This window comes from Leptosomus discolor, chromosome 1 (assembly GCF_034619465.1).
Source record: "Leptosomus discolor isolate bLepDis1 chromosome 1, bLepDis1.hap2, whole genome shotgun sequence".
NCBI classification, from domain to species: domain Eukaryota; kingdom Metazoa; phylum Chordata; class Aves; order Leptosomiformes; family Leptosomidae; genus Leptosomus; species Leptosomus discolor.
Window position 1 is genome coordinate 168,617,911 of NC_141391.1, and position 27,228 is coordinate 168,645,138.

General features: G+C 39.6%; 1 protein-coding gene across 1 annotated transcript in view; it reads left to right on the plus strand.

The window, feature by feature from the left end:
• TMCC3 (transmembrane and coiled-coil domain family 3) overlaps window positions 1-25,625 on the plus strand; it is a 46,579-nt gene extending 20,954 nt beyond the window's left edge. Inside the window, exons 2-4 of the mRNA XM_086470947.1 lie at window positions 20,242-21,140; window positions 22,635-22,770; window positions 25,323-25,625. Of these exons, the coding sequence (XP_086327073.1) occupies window positions 20,242-21,140; window positions 22,635-22,770; window positions 25,323-25,625 (1,338 nt within the window). The remainder of the gene's footprint in view (window positions 1-20,241; window positions 21,141-22,634; window positions 22,771-25,322) is intronic.
• The last annotated feature ends 1,603 nt before the right edge of the window (window positions 25,626-27,228 follow it).

The window sequence follows — 27,228 nt, forward strand, 5'->3', positions numbered from 1 at the left end:
TCATGGGTATATTTAATAGAAAAAAATAAAATCAGTAGAGTTTTAAAATAAGATGAAGTGCTCAAGCATAACAGTTAAAGTTATTGTAACCAACAGCTTGGGGTTTTTGAGTGGGGAAATATGCACAAAGGAGTCTTAACAGTAACAGGCTTTTGTGGCTTGATTTCAAACTAGAGCGCAGCCACCTCTCTTCAGTGATGAATTATTTAGGTATATAAGCCAGTTCCAGCCTACTGTGATTTTTGAGGTAACTAGATGGCATTACTTGTATTATGCATTTACTGAAGAGGTAAGAACAGTGTATGAAAATCAGGTTCTGCCTGCAGTCCACTTAGGCACTCTGGCTTGCATACAATACCGTTTTTCATGTTAGTCCTGTCAAAATTAAGTAGTGATGGATGTGGTTTTTGGTAAGCTCCATTCAGGTCGTGGCTGGTGGGGGAGCATTACAGCACAATTGCTCTTTTAGTGGGAGATGTGTGTGGCTCAGATCCTGCTGATTAATGTACTGGAAAAAATGGTCCAATATATGGTTTTACAGGAAAAGGATAAAAATTAGACTCAACATGTTTCATGGAAGCTAAGGAAAGGAGTTTGTTGGACACCTGGAGTATTCCCTACCATCTTGGTTGATTAGCTGCTTGGGAGCCTGTGTTTCTGAGGTGTGCAGTCTGATCAAGGACTCTGTGCCTTCTGAAGCAGGTTGGCCCCAGCACTGTAGGGGCTCAGGGTAACAAGTTCGCTGTTGAAGAATACAAGAGCAAGCCCAAGAACACAAGGCAACATGCTAGCGTGCCTTCTTGCAGTGACAGTGCATTTCTTCAAATGCACATCTGTGGTGTGAGGACATTTTCCCCTTGCTGGGGCATGTTCTCACTGCCTTACTGTCTTCTGTAATCTCTCAGTGCCCTACTGTCTTTTGTAACCTCTCCATAAATCTTAGAATCCAGTGGCCAGAGTTCTGAGAAGAGGCAGAGGAATGCTGTTGTCTTAGGTGTCAGGTTGGTGGTTGGGATGTCTTTCTTGAAGCTGTGGGTTTGCACATGTCTTAAGATGAAGGGAGCCTAGAACCCAGCTGTTAGTTCCTTGATAAACGATCTTAACTGATGAGCAAGGCTACAGCGTATTTCTTCCCCTGTGCCTGTTGCTGAAGGCACATATGACTAAACACGATTCATCTTTGATGGAGTATTTCTTCCCCGTTTATTTCTTCAGTGAAGTCATGATACATTTTGCATCTGGGTTGATTCTCCTGGCAATAGATTGTGATGTCAGTGTCCCCTTTAGTGGACTATTATGAAGTCACTGCAAAGAAATCCATGGAGAATGAGGGAATAAACTCTTCAGGAAAACAGATTTTTAAAGCATGTGAAGTAATAGGAAAAACAATTCAGGAAATGACTGGCTAAGTGCATCTCACTTGAAACAGTGTCATCTGCTTAGTACAAAGTCTTCAGACTACGTACATTAGTTCTCTCATATGTTGTTTAGAATCGCGTCTGTGTTTAGTGTCTGTGTTTCAATTGGCTAAAATTGCTTTTGAAGTGCTACTTACCATCCTTCCAGTCTTTGTTATTTGAGGGGCACAAAAGAGAGGCAAAAAGATGTTGGTAATTCTTTTCGTTATACAGATACCACGGAGCTTTAACTTACTCTATTAATTGCTGTAAGCTTAAAAAAAAAAAAAAAAAGCTTAGCTGAAAAAATTAGGAAGTGCATTTTATAGTGCATTTGCAATCATCTCCCCCTTGTGCAGTATCTACAGCACAGTGCAATGGTAGGTTTTAAAGCAGATGGTATTTTTGCTTGACAGGCAAGTGGCAGCCTGGATAGCATCACGAGTAGATTAGGGCTGATAATAATTTAGCCCTTGAGCTTTCGTTATTGGCCTGGATTTGTTGGGATTTACTTGTTTTGGTTTTTATATATGATCCCTTTCATACTTTTTTTGTGCTTCTGAGAAGGGAAGGTGCATACACAAGAGACTAGAGAGGAAAAAGTTTATTCTGGGCACTGGCAGGCTGATAGGGAATGCTGAGTGTCGGAGTCTGTTACATGGCTTAGAGCTGCTTGTTCTGCATTCACACTGATCCTTACTTCTGCAGCTGTGTCATATTGCTGCTGTTAACTTACTTTTAGACTCCTAGAGTTAAAGCTGCTGTTGCTTTCCTTGTAAAGTTGTGTAAGAATGTCTGTATGTTTGATAAGGCATCTTTTGAGAGACTGAGAATGACCTACTGGAAAGTTTGTGCTTGGACAGTGAGATTATTTTCTTCAAATTTCCTAGTGTGAATGGATATGGATATGATTTACAGGAAGTTGTATCACTAATGACAATTATATGCTTCCGTTACAAATGTTGTAAAGCTATATCCTAGCTTCAAGACCCCTTGGCTCAGAGATGAGCAAAATCTAAATTGAGCCTGGAAATTCTGGGGAGTAGATGGATCCTGCAGAAGTTCTGGGTGAAGGAAAGGTACACACCTATTACAAGGTATGTAGATAGAAAAGTAGGAGGGAAGCAGTGACAGAAAAGGACCTGAGAAACGAAGAGTTCACAAAAAAAGTATACAGAGATAAAGGAAGGGGAAAAGCCTGAGCTCACGTGAGGCAGAAATTCACATGAGCTGCTGCTCATGGGAGTAGAACTCATGAATTTGTTCTTAACAGTAAGCTGTGATTTGAAGCGAAGTCCTTTTATGTGGTGTCCTCCCATTCTCCAGGAAGGAGGAGAACAGGTCCTGCAGTGTGTAACACTTAGAAGAGTTCCAGGCCTTCCTGCTTTGCACAGAATAGCAACTAGTTTGGCTTCCACTTGCCAAAGTGGCTTCCATCGTCATTCATGGATGTCAGCTGTGCCACAGATGAGATCAAGGGAAGACATAAGAGCCTTGGTTATGATTTGCAGGTAGCAGAATCACTATGTGCAAGGTGTCAGGTGCCTGTAGTATCAGACTGGGGGTGAAGTTTCACCTGAGGTGGCTGCAGGAGCTCTGTGGCATCTAAATGTAAGCACAGATCAAGTGTCTGTGGTTGTCAAAGACACACTTGGTTTACTTTTGGCCCAACAGGAGTCATTGAATGTTTCAACAATGAAAGCAGTTGTGACACTTGATCTTCTGTGGGTGAGAGATCACAAAATCTTCATCTTATGAACACTTGCTGAGCAGGTTCAGGAGGCAGCACTAACCAAAAGGGAAATAAATAGACCATGTTTTAATACTTAGAACTCATGATTGGTTTGAAAGAACAATTTGGTGCTTAATTTTTGTTCTTTTCATTGCTGGCTTGTATTGCCCACCAGTGTGTCTGGGTGCTTTGGGGGTAGGGGGAAAGGCAAATTCCTATGGAACAGATCATTGAGTACATCTGGCATGACTATCTCAATGCAAGCTTCGAGACAGTTTGTCACTGGGGCTTCTCTTGCAACAAGTGGAGTTTGTCTAGGATTTGCCTTTTTGCAGGTCAGAAGTACAGCTCAAATAATTCTGGCAGGCTGTGCCAGAGGCAGATATCTAGAACTACCAGCTATAACTTTTAAATTCTACTATCAAGAATGAGAACTCTTCAGAAGGTGATCGTACAGGCATAATACCCCAACTTTGAAGATTTTGCTATAAAAATATTTTGACCTTGCTAGACTTGCTCACTGTAAGGGATGTTGGCAGGCTGCCAGGTCTGTAGGTAGTGATTTTATGTACGTTCACATGTAGCAGTCTCTTACACAATCAGTGTGCTAGCGCCTTTATTGAGCCAGTTAGATTTTCTTTTAGTGGCACTGTGAGATTTTGTCTGTCAGCAAGATAACTACTTGTAGTTACTTGTAGTTGGGTCTCAGCATTCTAGGCTGTAACAAAATTTCTCTGGTTGGGTTAAACTTGCGTAGTGCCTACAGGGCTGTTGCTGCATGTACTGAAACTGTGTACCTTCTGGAATAACGCTCTTTCCAGGACATATTTCCAGGAAAAGTCCTTTTGTTTCCCTACAGATTAATAGTAAAACTGTAAGAAAACTTGTGATCAGTTCTGACACAAGTTTCAACCCTAATACGTTTGGTAATCAGATGTCACAATATTGTGATATTTTAAACATAGTAAGAACTTCTCTTATCTGTTACCTCATGTGACCCAGAAGCCATCTAGAGAACTCAAAAAAGCAGTGTTAAAATGGTGTAGTTTTTTTATTACACCATGTCATAAGTGTCTTAAGTTATTTACATTCTGCTAACCCCAGCCCCAGCTCTGCATGCTAAACAAGACTTCGTGCACAGCACATTGCACGTGCATCTTTTAAAACCTGTATTGTGAAGTCAGTACCACAAACTAAGCATCACCTTTCTCACACTAAGAGGAGTGAAACAGCTTTTCAATAAAAAGCTAAATAAATGACAAATAATTTGTTTTACTAGTCTATTTTAAACTACTTTAAATGTGCTTAAGAGTTGTTACATGGATATACTGTGCTATAGTGATCCCAGTGTCTGTGGCTAAGGAAATCTGAAAATATTTGAATATATATCTGCTTTTATTTTGGTGAATCTTGGGCTTTCAGCTAGCAGACAGCCCCAACAGGCTTTTTCAGTAATTTTTACTGTATCTTTTGCTTTCAGGCTATATGACTATTGTCTAAATACTGTTAAATTACACAGAGGAACACAACACCTGGTGTATTTATTTCTGTACTGCCCTTTATTTTTATAACACTCTTGTTAAAGCAGTAAATGAACAAGAAAGATAATCAAAAGCAACTAAAAAGCCTACAGACCAGATGGGATGAATAATTAACTACGTCAGTTTATTCCATAAAGCTAAAGTGACGCAGTGTTGCCTGGTAGTACCAGACTCATATGTAGAGACAGACTTTTTAAGTCTTGAGTTTTGAGGGCGGATCAGTTAAAGAAGTGACTTGTCATTTGCTCTTTCAGTTGGGGTGGGGGGGAGGGCGGAGTTCCTTGCATTCATGTTTGCAGGGAAGGTTTTTTGCCTGTGCAAATCACTGCAACTCATTAAAGTTTATCAAAACATTTAATGGAGGTTTGCAAATCTACAAGCTTCCTCCCTGGCTGGCGTAGAATATAAGCCATTCAGGCCACCTTGAGTTGCTGAAATGTTAGGTATTCTTGGTTTTAGTCTACTACCTGCTTTTTTTTTTTGTTTCCCCCCCCTCCCTGCAAACCTTTGTTTTATTATAAGCAGTGTTTAGTCTACAGGAGGTAGTTTTTAAAGTATATGTCCATTCAAATGTAATGCTGTACTTTTCTCAACTTTGGAAAATAGTTGATACTCTGGAACCAAAATCTGGACTGCAGCTAGGTTGGTGTGTGTTACTCTCCTGTGTACAGAAGGTGACACCTCTAACCTGTTTCTTCCACTTGATTACCTGCAGGCAGCCTGCTTTGACTGTAATGTGTACCAGGAACTGGGGGACATAAGCTTAAGTAGCTTCCGTTGCAGTTTGCACTATAATTTCCTGGACAACTGTCTGTTTCTCTGAATTCAAAGTTGTATCAGCAACAGCTTCTTGACACAGCAACAAATAGAAATTGTTCTGGGAAGGGACTCTCCAAAGTTTAACAGTCACTATCCATGTGGCTCCTGAATTTTTGGCCTTGGCCATAGTTGTGGAACCTGGACATGTATGTTGTGGACATATGTATATGTTTCAGTCAAGTAACAGGTAGAAGCATTTTTTAGAAATAATAGAATTGAAATTGAGGCATGACAGACTTCATAGATGAGCAAAGAGCAGTAGTTGAAAGGAAGAGCAGGACTTGCTTGAGGAAACACTGGCACCATGGGCTTGTGAAAGAGCTGTGGTGCGATTTATGTGTTTCTCAAAGATGTCAAGTAACTGACTACAGAAAGTGAGAGTATTTGTCAGCCTGTTTCTTTAGGAATAGTATCTGGAAAATGTTTTTTCAACTGTAACAGTACAGAATATTAACTCACTGTGTGGCAGTTGTAATTAGGCTAGCATCATTTGGCCAATCTCACAGGGGGCATATTTTTGAGGGTTTAGTAGTGGATATAGAGCTTCATCTGTCTGTTGAGACCACTAAATACCTCACTTATAGATGGTAGGTTTTGCGGGTTAAGTTACTCTAAGAACATGACCACATGAGAGAGAAAGGGAAAAAAATAGACGATTTTCTAGTGCTTTGATCTTTTAAAATGAAGACTATGTTTTGGGTTTTGTTTTGCTTTTCCACTTTCAAAGGTATGAGGTCTCATGTGTCAAATGCCAGGCTGTTTACTACAGGATTGCGAAGGCTGTAGTCAAGCAGAGCTCCCTGCTCAGGTATAGAGCTCTGGCTCAGTGCAGTGCCAGTAACCGTGGTCGGACTCCAAGGACAGCATAACTCTTGTCTGCTTCCTTTCCCACTGAGCTCCCCTTTGTTCCTTTTTTTCTGTGCTGTTGCTATGACTGAATATGGTAATATGTTTATAAATCTTTTACACCAAAGCCAATCGTATGATAAAGCATATCCTTTTAGACTGTCTGAAGAGAAACTTAGAAAAAAAAATGAATCTATTTAGAAAGTTCAAAGGAGAGGGAGGCAGGCAGGCTAGGAATGGAATATTGATTGCAGCTTCATTTCTAATCAAATCATATTGGTGAATAGGCTGCTAACATCTCCACATCTCTAAAAATAGAAAAATCTAATATGAGTTTGATACGTAGGAACTAGCATTAAAAGAGAATTGGCAACTAGCATTTTTGTGCCTTTGAGAAACCCTCTATGTTTAGCTTGAATATAAGCAGAACACATGCTGTTATCTGTTGATAATGTTTTTTTTTAAAACTCCGAATTAAGATTACAAGCTGCCTTGAAAAGACCATCAGGCTTATTGCAGTATTCTATGGCGTAATAAAAGAATATGGGGAAGGTAGGTAGGGAAATACATGACTGAACTTCTGTATCCTGCTTTAAATGGTTCCATTGTGCTGTAATGGCCAAAGAACATGGGGAACAAACTTACTCAAGTTGAGCAGCCTGTAGCTTCATACAAAAATGTTATAATGAGGTGAGCACAACTGTTTGACTATGGCAGTGGCTTGAGAGGGGCTCTCCCAATTTTCTGTGGTTAGATAAGGGAGGCAGTGACTCTCAATAAACTGAAAAATAACTCTTAAAAATGCTCTGAAGTGTCTTCTATTGTTTTCATATACTTGGCAGAGAAGTTGATTGGTGAGCTCTGTGCCTCAGTTCCTGGAAGGTCTAAGTCATGGATAGTGAGCTGTGGGTTTAATAATGGATACTACTGAGGATGTGGCAAAATCCATTCTCTTTTAAGATTGTATTTTATTAACTAAGCAATATTATCAGTTGTGTCAAGTATCCATTCAAATTGAAATGATGGATTCCATAAAATTGTGTGCTTTGGAGTTGCGGTATCCAGAATAAAACACTTCTTGTTTGTGTGGTGCAATATAAATCATCAGTATTCTTTTAAAAAGACAGATTGTTCTGGGATAGTCTTAATTCCCTGTATCTCCTTCTAAGACTTGTAAGAAATGTTAATACATAGATTGGCAATTTTTTAAAATCTTGGCGAGTATTGTACCGGGTAAAATATATGCCAGATAAAAAGTGTGGTTAAACTAATTTCAGGTAAAAAGATGAAGTTACAAACATTACATGAGCTAAAGCAAGAAGATAAGAGGAAAGATATAACTGAAAAGAAAAATCAACAAACTCAAAGTGTGAATAAGCACATAACTGTTCGTGTAGATATTATTTCTGTAGCAAGCTATCAATTTGGTTAGCTAATGGTCATCTGATAGGAATTGACAAGTTTGTCTGTTTTGTTTAGAGTCTAAGTTATGGTTAGTATGGTGCCTAGCTGTATAAACATCTTGCTAAAGTAATCCTCTCTGAACTATAATCATGGTTCAACAAATGTTGTTTGAAGAATAATTTTATGATTACCTGAGAGACATTATCCCAGAACAATGAAACATTGCTAGTATTGCCCTGTTCAATTAAGTAAATAATCCCTCCGACACCATCACGTCCTTTGGAGGGCTAGGATGAAACACCCAAAATACCCTTAATGATGCTGAGATCCAAATTAAGTTATGAACCTAAGAAATATTATAAAGGCCTTAATCCCCTCTGTACTCCTAGACAGAGTTTTAACAAAAATAAAAAACCTGAAAGGCCTTGAATATGAAGGACAGGGGTGTCTAACGCTTATCCAAAAGGCAAGAAAAGACAGTAAAAGCAATGCAGGCCGCAAAGCCGTCATTGCTTTAATTTCCTTATGTGACTTTGACTGTTGCTGTTGCATTGTTGATGTTGCCTTTTTAGCCCTGCTGTCTCCTATGATAGTTCTTGACTAGGGCTGTGCCGCATTGAGCTCAGTTTTGCATAAATGTATTAAAGAAGTTGCATAAAGTTGGTCTACAATATTTTATCAATCCTCTCAATTACAATATATATGATAAGGGTGTTTAATTTCACTGTATTATATGACTTTTAGATTAGCAACATGGTTTTGGCAGATTAAGAAAGACTGACTTGAACACAGTTTTTTCTACTGAATTTGTTCTGTTCTATGCAACTTAATTTGCTGTGCAACCGTACAGTTTCTGAGCACTTTCCAGTAGTCTGTTAAACAAAGTCAATGCTGTTTCTTGCCTTTGATTCTCAAGTCACAGTCCTGCACTTGTGAATGGTTTTTGTATTGGATGGTAGAGAGAAAGGAGTGCGGGTTTTGTTTCGGTTTGGTTTTTTTTTTTTTTTTAGTTTGAGCACTGAATTTGTGCTTAAATTTTGTGTATAATACACATTCTCCTGTGTATTTATACTACATGGTTCACCAAATGTGCCCTGTAGTTGGAGTAGAAGGCAGTGAGCTTTGTAATGAGCCTTTAGTATCAGCAGGAGTTCATTCCACCTTTGACATTTTAGTTTTGGCCAGATAGATGTATTTTTATTTTGCAAACATCTCCGAGAGGAAAAGTCTGCCTTCATTTGCCAGTACTGCCCTGGCAATACGTAATGCTTACTACTCAGGCTTGTTCAAAATGGCATCAGAGGCTTTGTACCATATTCTCAAAATCCCAGTTAAAGGCAGTTGTTTAAAAAATAGTTTCTATACCTTTTAAAAAAAAAAGTGATTTAACACTTTTGTTACAAGTAATATGGTGACATAAGTGTAGTTTAACTTAGTTTATCTTCCAAAATTGTCTGAATCGCTGTCTCAAAGTAATTCAGTTTAATAAATCTCACTAACTGGGAAAGTGTGTTCTCAGGGTACAAATACGTTTAAGGCAGATAAAAATGTACTGTAGGGTTTTATTCCTCTCTATTTGGGTGAATCTATTTGATTTTCTTTTCAGTTAGACAAGCCTTCTGCATTTTGGGTTTGTAATTAATTGATGTTATCTTATTGACTTGTGGAACTTCTCTACAATATAGTTTCTTTTATGGGTTGACATATCTTCTGTAATATGCATTAGTATTTGAAGTGTACGGTGTATTCAAAAATTTCAAAGATAAAGAAAAAACGGAGTATGGAGATGATCCATCACTGTATAAGTAGTGGGTTATTTTACTTCAATAAAATTGATATAACAGTCTTAGCTGCACTTGGTTCAGAGAGAAAAGACTGATAGGACATTGTTTGTTTTTTTAAAACAAACAAACAAACAAACAAACAAAACCCCAACAAAATGTCCTACAGCAATGATTCATGCCGGTACAAACTCATAAGCATTTTGAAAGATCTTGTGAGAAACTCTTCAAAATCATGTGCTATAGACAATGTTTTAATGTATGGTGATTCCTTCAAGACACTTAACCTCAGGGTTTATTTAAAATTTTTTTAGGCTTCTAAAAGGGTTTTATTCTGTTGCAACTAACAAACAGGCGATTGGTGCACACATGAAACGTGTTTCTGGAGAGCACACCCAACACTAGCTGAAGTAGTCATTCACTCTGGTGTGTTGCTATTATATGCACATGGAGTCTCTTCAAAAAGGAGGATTCTGGGAGATATGCTTGTAGAGGCATACTCGTCTTCAAAATGTGTGCTATTTGTGTCTTTTTCTGGGAAAGTTATCTTTTTTTGTGAATTTGTATTTGGTTGTAACTCTTTGGATTGATGCTAGGGTGTGAACTTAAAATGCCAGGAGCAGGTTCTCCAGAAGATACACATCAGCTGAAGCATTGCTTTATTTTTTTTGTATGTGTATGAGATTTTCTGTGGATAGTACTTGCTTGTAATAGCAATAACTTTGTGTGTATTTTAAAAATATTTATAAAATCTTGGTTTTGTACATGTACCTTTATATAAACAAGAAGATAATAAGCATATAAATAGTATTTGAAGATATTTCCCCCAGAATAAGAACTGTTATAGTTGCTCTCAAGACGATTTGATTAGTTCTGTTCATAAACGGAGAGCATTGCCTGTAACCCAGCTTAGTGGCATAGTCACAGCAGCAGGAAACCCTGTTCCATTATATTTTTACTGCTCAAAACATTGCTATTTATATTAACTTGGGGGCAATGTTTCATTTTCTTCCAGGAGGAAGATATGCAAAGAGTACTGCCTCAGCAGGAAACTGTGATTCTGTTGCCTAATGCTTTATATTGTCCTTCAGTGACGAGAAAGGAAAAGATTTTTGCTATTTTAAAAAGAAATGTAACAAGAAAATGCTTTAAAGTTCTGTTATTGTAGTCTTCGGGAGTTAGAGGGTTAAATCCATTGAATCGGCAGAGAATTTTGGCATTTATTGCACTGCAATTAAGATGTTTTCCCCAGAATTTATTCAGAGCAGTCTTAATCAGTTACGTATAGTAGCTTAAAATACCATTATTGCAGCAGTGGTTTTGAGTAACAAATGATCTGTGTAATAATGCATCTGTGTGATTCCAGTTTTAGTTGTCCTTATCTTGCATAATGAAATACAGTTTCGTTAATAAAAATAATTTAAAACTTTTCTAATAAAGTAGGCTTTAAAATAAAACCTTTCATCTCTCTTTTCTTTTCTGGGCTTGTCTGTCTTCTTTCAGTATATGTTGGACCGTGAAGTATGGGCTGAGGTTCAGATTTTTGGTGGCCCAGTCTCCCTGTAGCTCTCTGCCTTTGGGCTTATTTGTGATGTTAGGTACAAATAACAAGCCTTGGATGTCAGGTGTGGAACAAAAGAATACTCATATGTGTAATGTGGCAAATAGTGAAAATTTGCTTGTGTATGTAAGTAACTAAGCTTTAAAAAATAAAATTACCCTGTCCAGAGATGTACTAGTTATTATGGAGAGATAAATAAAATGCTCTTCAAAATGGAGATCCTTTCCTGAAGAGCAGCCTGAAGTGTAAGGGCAGGGGGTGAGGAGGAGGAAAGGGGAAGGAGAGACCTTGTGGTGTTCAGCAGACTTCCAAGTTTAAATAGGTTTCTGCTGACACCTGGAAGGAGGGCTGCCAGGTATTGAACTTAATGGACAAGCACAGCTTGGAGCCCTCATACCTAAAAGTTAGAGAAGATGGGAGGAATATCGGGTATGTGTGAAGTCTTAAAGAGGGATCAAAGCCACAGCTGTAAGCCTTCCAGTAGTTCCCATAATAGTGAAAAATGACTTCGAAGCTGCTTATTAGGCAGCCTGTGGTTGTTAGTCACATAATGCAGTGAAGCAGACCTTATCTTTTGGTTAGGCCTTCGTATCAAAAAGTGAACTAAAAGTCCCATGTGTAAGCAGAACTGCTGATATATGAGAAACATGTTTTTTGAGATTTTACTTTATCAGCCCAGTGTGGAGAGAAGGGGGGGGGGAAAGGAAGAAGCAAGCAGGCTCCCTTGACTCAGTTCATGTACAGGACGAGATGTGATTGTTTATATGCCCAGGATATGCTGCCGCAGCATTAACGCAAATGAAAAGGTCTTGTGCGTGATGGAGCTATTGTTCTCTTGTTTATAAATGGAAGTTTTGCAGTGGTTAAAACAAACAAAAACCTCACATCTTGGGTGTTTGGCCTATGATGGCTGGTCTGTCTGGATTTAGTGTTTTGTCTCTGAATGTAATACTTCCAAAATTCCCTGCTACTGTAAAGTCCTAATGTTCCTTTTACAAAATAGGTTTTATATAAGTGTAGCCAGCTCAAGGCAATAAAAAGTCATGAATTAGACTTTCTAAAATGAGTGTTGGGTTGTCGATTTGATTTTTTATAGATCTCTGAATCACATATTTCAAGTTTCCTTAACATTGTCTCTATTTTGGGGGAAGGAGGACTTGGTTGGTTGTTGACGATTAAGTTAGATGTGGGAGTTATTTCTGTTTCTCTAAGGGCAAGAAATTTAATAATATTCCCTGGAAGTTTCTTACATGATTGTACAGTTCCAGGAGATGGGATTTCAGGAAATGCTTAGATAATCTGAATAGCAATGAAATTAAAGAGCTGTCTGTGAAACAGAAAGAACCGGGTGGAGGAAGCAGGTGACCTGTTGTAGCTTTATCAACATGGAGTAGATAATTTGTGATGCGAAGTTCCACAACAGAGTGATAGGAAGGAAAACATGCTCTAAATTGCAAGTGGTGGGAAATCAGAAGCATATGCTGCAACTGTGAGAAGTGGTTAGTCATAGCAGGGATGTGGCTGGCTTTTTATCAAATTCTCATTCATAGGAAAGGATTTAATAATTGAAAATGTATAGCAGCTGGCTTTTCACAGAGTATTTCACAGTATTCTGAAAAATTTCATTCTTGCCACCTATTGGAACATCTTTAGAAAAAGAAAGCTTATTATTGAATGGGAAGCAAAGAAAATCCATGAAAGCTGGGGGGGGGGGGGGGGGGGGGGGGAAGGGAAAGCACTTACTAGAAACTCTAAAAGTCAGTTGAACAATTAGTCTAGAAGAAGAGATACAGAATGTCTTGCACCACTCTTCAAAAATAAGCCACCCCCACACTGATTCATGGTGGCTTTATGTTGAGGAATTTGTGTCAGGTGAAAGGCACTCTCCTTCATGGGCGTGGGAGCACAGGCTTCTCATAAGCACTTCTTGATGGAGCCACCTGTGTAGCACCTGGGTCTCCCAAGTATTTCCTTATATTGCTATGGAAACCTGAGACAGAAGGAACGTACACATAAAAGTGACATTTATTTTGATTTAAGAAGTTAGGAGAGAGTATTTTAGTGACACCTTGTTAATTAATGGAGGTTATCTGAAGAGTGGGACTGATATGAAGCAAAATCGTTAGCTGTGGGGTGTGGAGCCTACCATTTGCATGCTTAAGAAGCTTAACCATAGTAAATCTGAGTATTAGTTCATCGCTATATTGTTTTCCCTAGCCAGGGCACTGACTTATTAATTTATTTATCTTTACATGACTTCTGGGCAGTAAATGGAAAGTAGCTTGCTTACTTTTATAAAGGCCTGTTGGAGTTTGCGGTGTCTAGGCACAGAAGTTTTTATTGGAACTGGTTTGCTTGTGTCAGTTTTCTGCTGTGGAATAACCTGGAACAGGACTGAGTCATGACAGGGGAGAGTTTTCAGTGGATGTTGTTGAGTTTTGAAGGATCTGGTCATAGCAATGAAGCAGAAAACTGCCTCTTCCCCCCATTGTTCTCCCATTGTTGGTTTAATCTGAAATAGTACCATATCTAAAAACTTATTTACACATGAGCAGTGACCTAGTTAATTTGGCCTGAGTTCAGTCCTTTAATTAGAACTTAGGTGAAAGGTTATTTCTAGGATACTCCTAGTTTGAACTAGCATGTTGATAGGATTCAAGGCAAAACAATGTTGCTATGACCTTGGCTCTTTGGGTTGCAGGTTATACGTGGCTATTTGGCTTTGACCAAATCAGATCAAGAGAGTAAGAGCTGGCTTTCTAGTAACACCAGAACTTACATGTATGTGCTTTCTTTGCAATTGCTTTCTACAGAGTTTGTTTTAAAACATTTTAAACTACTTTACTTTTTTTTTTTAGCTTAAGCTAAAGTTACAAGCACAGTTCCATTTTTCTTGAGGTGCCTGTACTTACAGTCCCAACTCTGTGGTGCAGATACCTGCCAAAGGGTGTGTGGGATTATCTTTGACTACCGCCTGGAATAAACCCCTAATGTATTAGGGAGACGCTGCACAGCTTTCGTGCTTGTCTTTTCGATAGGTGATAGAGGAACTGTTGGTAGTAGAAGAATCACCTTCTGTGTTATTTGACTCCAGTGGCGTTTGCCAGGTCATCTCAGACCAATCACTTACCTTGGATCTCTGATTTCCCTGGTAAAAAGTAGAAGCAGAGTTTGCTGTCTCCCTCCATTCCTATATTCTCAACTCTCTGCATGATTACCAGTGTGACATTCTGTGTGTAGGTACTTCTAGATATTACTGTGAAGTAGCTCTTTAAAAAAACATGAGCAGAAGGGTGTCTTACTGTAACATAATGTACAGCAATTTTGGGGGCTGATTTTATATAACTTAAAATCTTTTATGATGATTAAGCACTGTTTTAAGCCTTCCGTGAAGGGCTCTTCTGTGGATTTTAGAAGGAGCAGTGAATTTGAAAGAGGTGGTAAAAGTCTCGCCCCAAACACATTTCTATTTTGGAATATACTGAAAAAGTACTGAAACCTTCTCTGCATGCTCTTTTACCCTTTGGAACCCCTGTGCTTCTGGTATATGTATTCTTCTTGACAAAAAGCTAATTACTCCTGATTATTTATGTTGTTATTGCTAAACCTTAAAAGCTTGAAACTTACCTTAATCCTATCTTGTATGTTTCTTATGGGAGTCTTTTTCTACGCACTGCTCAGAAACCCCTCTAAAAGTCTTGCAAGATAGACTTAAAATGTCATTATAAGCTTTTGTTTAGCTTGCAGAGCTGTGACTCGTGATGGCAATGAGGGTGTTTGGGGGAAGAAAAAGAACACCCACCCAACTGCCTTTAAAGTGAGCCTATTTGAATAAGTAAATCACTTTATGTCCACATGGTTTGCTTCTGTTAGTGAGGCAACCCAAAGACCTATGCTTTCTGGAGCCTGATGCATATATGTAGTCAATGACTGTCTTGCAAATGCTTTCTCTCTGGGCTTCTTACAGACACTTCTTAAAAAGAGTATAAGAGAAATCAATGAAACACAAGTTGAGTTCAGTTTGACACCTAAACATAGGTGGCTAAACTCTCGCTTGTTGGTGGAGAGCTTTTGACACGGTCAGTGGAACAGGGGAAGTGATTCATCTCAGTAGCCATGAGGTGTGTGCTTGAGGGTGGGCTGCAAGCTCTCTCTGCTCTGTTCGCTAGAGATTTCTTTCACAAATGGATCCCACCCAAAGTCTTTGGAAAAGAAATAACATTCTGCATCTGCTTTACATTTTGCAAGCAGAGGATATAATGGCCAATCTACACAGGCTGTTAATCATGATGTTCTCACTTGTTCAGCAGTTCCTGCCCAGATGGAACCCCTTTCCATCAGTCTTACCTCTCGTGTTTGGGCACATGGGTGCTCTCATGCACTGGGCTCATTGTTAGCCTGCCCAGCAAATCTGAGCTTTGGGTTGCTTTTGCAGATGGCAAGTGAGAAAACGTGGATCATTGTGATGCCAATAAAATCCCTATCCTTGCTTCTGTGGTTGGGCTTTCAAAGCACTACTGTGCTCTGAATGCTTCTTTATGAGTGGCAGCTTGCCTTTTATCCAGCCCTCCATTTGCATGGCTCCTTGGAAGAAGGGGAGTCAGAGTGGAAGGAAGCTGCTTTGTCTCAGAGAGGTACCTATTTAGTCATCTGTGGTGTCTGGCTCTGATGCAGGCAGGGGCGCTGAATTGCTGCACTCCTAAATCACTGTTCTTAAAAGCTAGTCTTTGAGCAGCACAGACTTTACAGTTAGTTCTCAACTGGGTTGTAGCAAAGTGCATATGTAAACTGCTCCATAAAATGCAGTCGTCTCTCCCAAGCCCCAGATTTCTTCTTCAAGCTAACATCAGCTATGGCTGTTCCAGTAACCGTGTGCAAATTGGGTTTTCCGTGTTTTTCCTAGAAGCCAGGTCCTGGGCATGTCTCTGGTATTTCCTCAGATTCTGTGCTAGTGCCTTGTCTCAGGACTGCTTCCTCTCATCTGTTGCTAATCCCCAGCTCCCTATTAATTGTTAGCATAGTAGGAGAGGTGTATGATGATTCCATTCTTTTTTCTTAAAGTGCTTCTCACTTCCAGAAATATGGCTGGTCCCGTTTTGGCTGTTGGGACCACTATTGTGTGTATATATATTTTTCTCTGGGCAACCACAATGAAAATCTTAAAAACCAAATCAATCTTTCAACAACCTCTTTATTATTAACAGCTTGGTGCCCTTGTCAGGTGCTGGTGACCCAAGAGTCACAGAAAGAACAATGGCATTCATCATCTCTTCCCATAGCATAGCAGGAAGAGCACTCACGTAGTTTGAGGGGGCTGTGCGTTCAGTCTCTGTGTGGGGGAGGATTTCAGCCCACATTGCAGGAGGGCGCCTCAGTCCCTGCGGGGATGGGGTAGCATCGCGGGCTCCTACTTGACAGTCTTCTGTTCAGTGTAAAGAACGGGGCATTCGATGCAGCTGGAAGTGCAAGCTACGCTTACAGTGCTTCAGGGAAGGGTGTTAGTGACTACCATGGAGGGGAATTCTTCTCATCTCAAGATGAGACTGTTGCAGCAAGGAGGATTTGGGGTAGGATTTGAAGTTGGACCTCTGGTGTCTTGGGGTGGCATTAGTGCTGAGCCTATAAAGCAATCACAAATGGATCTTTGCCAAACTGTTTTACCTAATCAAAGTAGAAGGCAGCTGGCAGGCCACTTGTCTAGAGATACCTGGGTCCTCCAGTGTCTGCTTACTTCTGATTAAAAAAAAAAACAACCAACCAACCAAAAGCCAAAACAAAACAAAAAAACCTCAAAGCCTGAACCCACATAAAAACGACAAAGCAAAAAAAAAACCCACAAACAAACAAACAAAAACTAAACACCCCCTCCACACACCCACACCACACCACACGCCCCCCAAATAACCAACAAAAAAGGTGTATTACATCAACAGGAGATTTCAAGAGCTTCTGTTGCTTGGCCCAGCCTTGCAGCATGATGGCAAGACAACATCTGCAATTTTGGCCAAGTACAATCAGACAGAGGAATGTGTTGGATGTGACTCTTCTGTACCCTTGGTGAGCTCTCAATCCAGTGAGCTAAAAAAACCTACTCCTAGCAGCATTTTGGGAATTTAGACACAATTCTCTTCTAAACTTCACTGGATTTGAACTGACCCTATGGTTGGTTTTACTCATTACAGAAGCAGATTTGCCACATGCTAATTGATTTCCTCAGCTCCAAAAGCAATGCAGCTTTCAGCAGATATATTCCCTCGATGCTATTGTTCTTCTTATCTCTATTGCTGTTGTGACCTTGAAGTTCCAGGAAGGCACTGGTTCGTGGTGATGATAGACCTTGCTGCCTGCTAGAGACTCCAGTGAGGGAGAGGACATGAGGGAGAAGGGATTTGGTTTGGGCTTGTATCCAATTGTTACAATACTTTTTTAGACTGTTTTGTACTGAGGAAGTAAACACTTAATGCTGTGTAAAGGTTAGAGATAGACCCACCCATTCTTGGAAGTATGTACAGCTTGTCCTGAGTGACATCAGAGAGGGATCTGTCTTGCGTGTGTATACAAATCAGTGATTTATTACAGTATAATTTTGTGCCAAAGCTTATTCAAAAATGTCTTAGGTTGTTTCAGGAAACTGTTGTTTTACATTGGGCTTTTTCTTTTTACTGAATTTGTCCAGACTCAGTAAATGCATTTAAAGAAATATTTGCAATATGGGATGCAGATCTACTATCTAAGCTTTTCAGCTCTTTGCCTTGATTGCTTTTCTTTGCCGAGTGAGCCTTTGAAAAGATACAAGTATCTGATTTCGAACTATTTTTGCTGATATTAAATGCATACTTTAGCTACCACAACAGTATTACGAGTGTTATCACTTTAAAAAGTGATCTGTAAAAGCTTTTTTTTTTTCCTGTTAGTTAACTATTTCTAAGACTTGTTCAATTAAAACCAAAAATCAATAAAAATGGAAGTTAGTTTTGACACTTGTGATTTTTGTCACTCTTTAAATTTGGTATCACCCTGAATATAGAATGCCATCCGTGTGCATCATATCTGTGCAAATGTGCAAATACTAAAATGAGATCTCATCAACAAAGTAGTTTTGTGGAGCACGTATGACTGATATTAAATCATATACAATTTTTATATATTTATAAAAAGTACTTGCACTTTTTTTAATAATTAAGGATATGATTAAATTTCAATTATTTTTAACAAACTGGTAAAGCACAGAGTTATTAGGCCAGAGCACTGGTTTAATCCTTGGAACAGAGTCCAAGTCTTAAAGGTCACCATTAACCAATACTCTCCAGAAGAAATTGTCAACTCAACTCCAGAACTCTTCAGTTTGCGTTTTTCAAGTGTCCATTTTTGTTAGAGATTGTTGAATGTGAACTTTTACGTTACCTGGTTTGCACCGTGAGCAGTGCAGCAGCAAAATAAAAAGAAGAAAGAAGAAAAAAAAAAATAGTACTGTAATCCTCAGTAATCTGCTTATAAGGATAAGAATATAAAGTAGGAGTAGAGATGATCTTGTTTCTGAAATGGTCAGGTGCAGATCCAATTTTATGGCTGTATTACCCCCTCTATGTTTGTAACCCATCATGATAGACACAGGGTGAGAAAAGCTGTGATCAATCTGTGCACAACGCATGTCATTAACAGTAGGACACCATGTCTGGTTCCCAAGCCTGCATTTTAAGGGCAATACAGGAATGCTGGGGAGAATTTCCAAGAGGGCCACCAAAACTGCACAAGGGTGGGAAAACAAACCTTACAGCAATGCTTAATAATATTTATGGGTTTTTAAGAAAAAGATTGAATGGTCGTCACTGGACACGTACATGTGCATAGGTTTTGTTGCAAGATCTTCAGTATTATAGACAATAATAAATACTGTAGTTGGAAATCAAACTTTTAACGTAGTATTTCAGGCACTTTGAAGCATAGAATAGTAGTTACAGCATTTCACATAAGCATCTTTAAAAGTTACTTTGATACAGCTTCTGTCTTGTCTCTGCAGTGGTCTTGCCTGAGTGATTGTATTGGTTCCCTCTAGGGTAAAGCTCTGAAAACCCGTTATGGCTGGAGCATTTGTTAAGCAGTCTCTGTAGATACAATGTTGTAGCAGCTTTAATGAAATGTACCTTCTTTGTCGCAGAGGCTAGCACAAGGTGATAGTAGGGATGAAGCTGTTTTGGTTAGATCATTCTTGTCTCATGCCTGCCCCATGCCTTCGACTTCTTATGAGGAAACACTTTTCATGTTTTGTATCAGACTAACTTGCCTTTCTGTTGAGAAAGACAAATACCCTGTTGTGTTCATGTTGACCACGTTGCCTGATTGTTCTTGTTATACTTCCTGAGAGCATGGTTCAGGTGTACAGATCCCCTGTTTGAGTGAAGGCAGTTTTCTTTCCTTTTTCTGTAAATCTCACTCAGTGAATTTGCTGTTAAAACAGACTTAGCCACAGCAGATTGAGTTGTTCAGCATCTCGATCAAGCATGAAAAGTCAAATGCAGGCCGATTCTTTCTTTATGCTCTCTGCACGGAAAACTAGCAGCTGCTTCCTGTTGAAGCATGCAGTAAATTTCCAAGAACTCTCAGCTAGTTGTGCAAAAACTTTGAATTGTGCGATGAATTAGAATGGGAGGAGCATGTGTCAAAAAAGGACTTTAACCTGGTAAAATATACTGAACAGCATAACACTACTGTAGGAGGAAAAAATCCGTTTACATCTCTAATGGTGTTTGACCATTTCGAAGAGGAAGATGGAGTGATTATCAGTCATGATCCGTTTGAAACTCTTAATAATAAATGATATATTTAGGAACCTTTTCTAACAACTAGTTGGTCTGATTTTGTGAATAACTGTAAATGATTCTGAAAAACTATATACTTGAATAATTTTCACTCTAATTCATCTTGCTGCTTTTTTAATAGAGATGGGCAGTTCCTTGGGCTGTTTATCAACCTAGGGAAGTCAAGAAAAATGCTTCTTAATTTCAAAGAAAAGTTAATTCTGTTTTGCCACTCTAAGCTACTTTATATTGTGTACTTGTTGTAGTTACATGCAGAAAAGGAAACTGAAAGTTGGATTTAAAAAAGTAGAATTCACATTGAGTTTATCTTTTTTTTTTTTTTTTTCCTTCCCCTCTCTCAGGTGGAAAGACATGACATGAATACCCTGAGTTTACCGCTTAACATTCGCCGTGGAGGCTCTGACACCAACCTGAACTTTGATGTACCAGATGGGGTCCTAGAGTTTCACAAAGTCAAACTCAGTGCAGATAGCTTGAAGCAGAAGATCCTCAAGGTTACAGAACAAATCAAAGTTGAACAAACAGCTAGAGATGGAAATGTGGCTGAGTATTTGAAACTGGTAAACAGTGCAGACAAGCAACAGGCTGGGCGCATTAAACAAGTCTTTGAAAAGAAGAACCAGAAATCTGCCCACTCCATTGCCCAGCTGCAGAAGAAATTGGAACAGTATCACAGAAAGCTCAAGGATATTGAACAAAATGGATCTTCCAAAGCTACAAAGGATGCTTCTAAAGATAATTTGAAAGATATGCAGCATGGAAAGCCTCGTACCTCTGGGCATGGAACAGAGAGCAGCAAGTCGGGTGTGCCAGGTGTATCTTTGACACCACCTGTCTTTGTTTTCAGCAAGTCTAGAGAGTTTGCAAACCTAATCCGAAACAAATTTGGTAGTGCAGACAACATTGCTCATCTCAAAAATACCTTGGATGAATTTCGTCCAGAGACAAGCTCTAGAACGTATGGGGGCAGTGCCACTATTGTCGCAAAACCGAAATACGTTAGTGATGATGAATGCTCAAGTGGGACCTCTGGCTCAGCAGATAGTAATGGGAATAATTCCTTTGGTCCTGCTGTGGCAAGTACCCTGGACAGCCAAGGAAAGCTTTCCATGATTTTGGAGGAACTAAGGGAAATCAAGGAGACACAGTCCCAATTAGCTGATGATATTGAGAATTTAAAAACACAATTTAAAAGAGACTATGGCTTTATTTCTCAGATGTTGCAAGAGGAAAGATATAGGTATTTTTTTAACTGTTCTCTTGAAATGACTGTTGGATGGGTATAGAAGCTATTTGGAAAGTGTAAATGTGGGTGTGTGTTTGTGTGTGTGAGATTTCAGTAGCAAGAGGAAAAAATAATTCCAATCAATATCAGATATCAAAATGCTCCACTCCTTCCAATAACTGAAAATACATGTAGAACATCAGTATTTCCTATCGAATGATGTAGTAGTTCTTCACCTTTTGTCGAAGGCTTGTCAGAAAATTCTCTCATCTGGCATTGTATTATGTGAATACTGCGTCCAGGAGATGCCAATTGTTTCATAACTGGTGGAAGGAGTCTGATCTATTGTGACTTGAAGACACTAACCAGTCTACAGTGTAGCAGAGCTGACTTCCAGCTAAGTGTACCCTTGGCTCCCCAGTACCTTGTCCAAATACTTCTCAGACACATTGCTATCTTGTGTATGCAGTGTTACTTTGTACCCTGCTGTTAGACAGAGCTGTGAAATGTAATTTTAAGTGCTGAAGCACAACTTCCGGTGGCATTTGTTACTTGGCAATTAATTCCTTTATCATCCACTGTGGGAAGTGAGATATGTTCTACAGAGGCCTTGCACCTGCTCTACCTATATCCCATTTGTCCTATCACTTGTTAAAGTAAGTGTTGATTCTTGAAGTCTTTACTGTGCTAACGGGCAAAGACTCAGAATGAAAAGCAATATTTAATGTTTCCCTTGTTTACAGTTCTTGAAATACAAGGGAAGGCTGCATATCAGGTGGTAACATGGGGGAGAAAAGAACAGAACAAATGGCCTACTGAACTCAGGACTTGGTTTCAGGAGAAGGCAGAGCGGTCTTTTCTGGCAGCTCACTAACATTAAGATCTCAAGTGTACTGCCACCTTTTCCACAGCTAAACAATTTTGCCTCCATCATCTTTGTGCTGACTGTGGCGTTTGCCTGTTTGTGTGTTAAATCATGTTACAAACTCACCAAAAAAATTTTCTAGTTTCCTGATGGTTTAGTTGAACTGGTTTACTGTGCAGGGACACGCCAGAACAGGCTGTATATGAACGACAGTACCTTGCAGTTGTGTTTGAGAGGGGATCCAGGCAATATATTTTTCCTTTCATTACTGGTGAGCTGTTAACTGGCTCAAGCTTACTTATGAAACTGTATCTTCTTGTCTAAATGAAGAGTGAGAAATGGAAAAATGTGAGTTGGATACCCTTAGGCGCTGTTTATAGTTCACATAATTTGCCAATGATGTACAAATATTTGCCTTTTAACACCCTCTGCCAGCAAGAAACACTCAGAAAAGACTTTCAGTTTGCTGAATAAATGCTTACGGAGAGTTTCCAAAGTTTTTACTGATTTCTCTGCATTCTGTAATTCCAGTCACATGAATCCATAGTACACTGAGAAATTACCTTTTAAAATCTGTAATTGTTTTCATGATTTAGCATTACTTGAATAGAAGGCACTAAATTTAGACCTTTTTTTTTAATAAGATACGAAAGATTGGAAGACCAGTTAAACGACCTCACTGATCTTCATCAACATGAGACAGCAAACTTGAAACAGGAGCTAGCCAGCATAGAGGAGAAAGTGGCGTATCAGGCATACGAGCGATCACGAGATGTTCAGGTACTTTTTTGTTTTCCTTATCATAAACTTCTAACATTTTGTAGAAATCTTGTACTGTAAAACACTTGCATCTTCCTACAACTTTGTATATAAGGAATTTGGGGAAAGATGTAAGGCCACATGTTGTCTGTTTTAAGGTGAATGCCCAGCACGTTTAATTTGGTGACAGTCTCCGTTTGTTTCAGTGGATTCAGATTTTTATCTGCTGGAATTGCCTAGGCAGACTTGTAGACGAAGAATGGAATGTTTTAATTTCTTGCACCAGAGGAGGAAGGAATTGAGTCTCCTTCTGCGTTCACCTCTGTGATCAGTTGTAGGTCATGTCTGGCTTCAAACAAAAGCCAGTAATAATGCCTACAAGTTTGTCCTGACAGCAGGTACTTCCATACTTGAGTATTTATTTACAATATAAGTATTTATATTATGCATAATATTTCTACCCAAAATCTGAGCAAGTGGTGAAAAAAGGTGAAAACATTGTTGCCTTACCTTGGGTTTAAATTCCCTAACAACTGAGGAACACTCAAAGGCTGTCTTCATATTGGCTCAGATGGTAACAAAACCAAACCAAACCAAACCAAAAACTGCACAAACCCTGTCCTGTACACCCCTGTGCTCACATTTCTCAGTGTAGAGAGTGCAGGCAGCAGGATGATCACACCGTTTCCTGATCGGTGTGAGAGTCAGGAACCCCCTGGGAACAGAGTGGGAAAGGGATGGTACTGAATCTAAGCATATCATAGGTTCCTTTGTAGGTGTAAGAAGAGAGGTCTCTTGTACAGGACTCCTTTCTGTGAAGGCGTCTTGAGGATGTAAAAACTGAGTGAGACCCGAGTTCTCTAGCAGAAGGGCTGTGAAATCTTTGCTAACTCATTAGCAGAACCCTGGAGGGATGTCAAGAGACTTTTAAAACTAATTGAAGCGCTACGTTGACACAGCCTTGTTTCTTTTATCTCTATACAGTTGGGCTTGTTTAAACGTGTCTCTTTGGGGGTTTGGCAAATAAGCTAAAATAGACTAAAAGCGTTTAAGTTGTGGATATTTTAAGTAATAACCTAACTTTGGAGCACTCTGTCCCTAAGGGATGGGCAGATCCTTTTTAAAACACTTGCTCAGCCTCTCAATGCAGAACTGCAGGTATCAGACCTTTGCAACTGGACTTTCTTTAAAGCAGCAGGAGATGATTTTGTGGTCAGAGTGGAAGAAGGACAAGGACAGTTCTTTAGTGTGCAGTGGAGAGCATGCGTGAACCCTAAGGGACTTTGTGCTACCCATTAAGAACTGTCTTCTATATTATTACAAATTCCTAGAAGAGTGAAAGGAAGCAGCCTCCTGTAAGGTGCGGTGCCGTGTGCTTTGTGCTGACTTTGATGTCTGACTGGTCACAGTAAGCCAGTCCAACTTGCCGAAACAACGAAGAACTGACCCAGCAAAAGAAAGCGAATAATTATGTGCAGTGGTTTTGTTTGTTTTAGAGAGAGGATTGCATTGAATCAGCTTACTGTGTGATGTGCCATGTGAACACAGGGTGAACACCCCTGCCAGTGCAAGGAAAATGTTTGCGGTTTGAGAGTGGGGAAGGAAGTAGGGGTGCTAGAGCATAATTTTTCCCTTTTACACAGTGGTAAAAGGTTATGTCAAGTTGATCGATCTCATTAAGTTATAGCCTTCCACCATGTTACATAGTGGTGCCCCAGTCCCAGCTCTGGCAAAAAGTGGTGTTTTGGCAAGTAAGCAAAGCAGTCAGAAATTTTTCCATGTTTTGCTTTGAGAGGTCTTGAGTGCAGGGTTAGTGACTTAGGAACCATTTTACTCAAAGACCATTTCTAGTCCACCCTCAAGCAGAAGAGAAAGGTCTGCTTTCTTTTGAGCAAAATGGGAAGCGGAATGTATCGTGTGAGAGAGAGAAGCCCATAAAAGTATCACCACAGATTTCACCACTGTCCCCGCTGCATGCTGCCCACTTAGGGTACAGATTAATGAGCTTTCACACCGACAGTGGGAGAAGGCAATCTCTTACTGAGAACTCAAGCCCAGCACTGTACGGTGGGTGGCTTTGAGAAAAAGTAACGTAGACCAGAGAGGTGGTGTAAACCAAATGCTACGTGTTGCAAAGTAGGTTTAATTAGTATCACAGTAAGTCTGTACTACCATAATGTTTTCTATAGTGTATACAAAGAAACTGACTTTGGTGATGTTTTAATGCACTGAAAGTTGTGATGGTGACAGCTTTCGCAGTACTTACCTCATCAGTATATGCAGGAAATGTTATTGGTCGTGAACATTAGAGTTATGGTACTTCTCAAGCATGAAAAATGTAAAAACTACATTTTGGACAGTGTTGTCAGTTTTGATTATGACTGAGCAGACAGTGACACACACACGCAGATATATATGTGCATTTATTTTTTAAAAAGTTGGTGGTTCCTTCAAATTTTAGGAGACTATAATAAGTTACACTTCTAATCTAGCTGACAGATGGCTCTGCCGCTGAAACGGGAGAAGCGGTGTATGGAAGTACAGCTGCCCTAATTCTTGTTTTCTGTCTCCAGGAAGCCTTGGAATCCTGCCAGACCCGGGTTTCAAAGCTGGAGCTCCATCAGCAAGAACAGCAAGCACAGCAGTCCGAAACAGTTAATGCCAAAGTGCTTCTGGGGAAATGTATAAATGTTATCCTGGCCTTCATGACTGTCATCTTAGTGTGCGTTTCTACTATTGCAAAGTTCATTGCTCCGATGATGAAGAGCCGGTTTCATATCATCTGCACTTTTTTCGCAGTAACACTGCTGGCAATATTTTGTAAAAACTGGGATCATATCATTTGTGCCATAGAAAGAATGATTATACCAAGATGAAGCTGCTGGTCTGGCTGATTTCTTTTTCTTTTCTTTTTTTTTTTTTCTTCTCCTCCTCCCTGTTTTTTAAGTGCTGTGTGCATACAAATTACTTTTTGTTTGTTTAAATGTGCAGACTGGATGGAGGAGGCTACAGAGACTCTTGGACTTTGAAGTGTAAATACATAAACGCATACTTGTTGGCAGTCACTTGCCTGTTCAATCCGATTGCGTCTAGTTGGCTCTGTCTGCAATGAACTGCTCGCTTATGTTAGTCTTCTGCCTTAATCCAACGGGTTTTCCACTTTACACACCCACAAAAGATGGTATGATGCTCTGGGACCGATCCAAGCAACGGCAAGTGTCAGGTGTGCTTTTTACAAGACTGCAGTGCAAAGAGTGTGATCAGGAGGGAGTGCCCATAATGTGTATCAGCCCTGTTAGACTAATAAGTTAATTTTCTCTCTGAATCCAACTAGAAAGCCAAATTATACAGTCATATGTATTGACAGTTTTTGATTCTAAATGAATGGCTGTGTGTATATGGGGTTCTAGTTTTCAGGACCGGGAAAACTTGGTGCTTCTGCTAGTAACCTTTTGCACAGAGAGTTTATTGTTTGTGAATTAGAGCAGCGATGACTGTTGACCACAGTTAGCAGTTGTTCTATCCTGGCACTGTTCCTTATCACATTCGGGAAACACATAGATGTGGCATAAGACTCCCAAAGATGAACTGAATCGAATTACAAGATCTCCAGGCCACTTTGTAGAGTAAAGAAGCAAGTATCTGGTGGGTAAGTTGTCATGCAGACCAAAGCACTGACTTGCTTCAAGCCCTGCAACCTGCAAGGGGAAGGAAGTACACAGAAAAGCCACACTTAGGTTTGCCTTTTTTAGCACTGGAACGTTGGGGTGCTTTAACTGAAGGCAAAGGAGATTGGTGGGGGGACTCTGGGTACAGTGGATTTCTTTCTTGTGTCAGATTAAGGAATGCGGAAGAAGCATGAGGGAACAGCTTCTTAGAGGAGGAGGGAGTTAAACTTCTGTAAATATGCAAACACTGTGCAGCCTCTCTTGATAAACATTCCTGAAAATAATGTATTAGCATATAGTACCACTCCTAGGAGACAGGGTTGGTTTTGGGTTTTTTACTGGAATTTATTTTACTTGATTTAAGAACTGCAAAAAAATTTTCCTGAAATCTGCTTGCCTTTCAGCCATGGTGTAAAACAAGAATTTAAAAAAAACCAAAAACCAAAAACCAAAAAAAAAATCCAAACCCAAAACCAACAACAAAACACCACAAACCACCATGCCCAGAATTCTTATCCACTCTCCGTTAAATGGAAAGACTGTGTCTCCAGTTATATGATATTCAGCGTTACTTTGAAAATAATTGTCACGACAGATTTTCTTTTCAGTTGCAGTATTTGTTATGCTGGTTTGGGGGGGTGGGGGGTGGGAGAGGATAACTTGGTGTATTTGGTTTTAATCAAGTGCAATAGTTAGTGTAGAAATTCAGAAGACCTTATTCTGAGGAAAGGGAATGGGGGAGAGAAGGCAGGGGAAGAACTTTGACATTTTACTGCAATTGGATTAACAGTGAATACAGTTACTTTTTGTG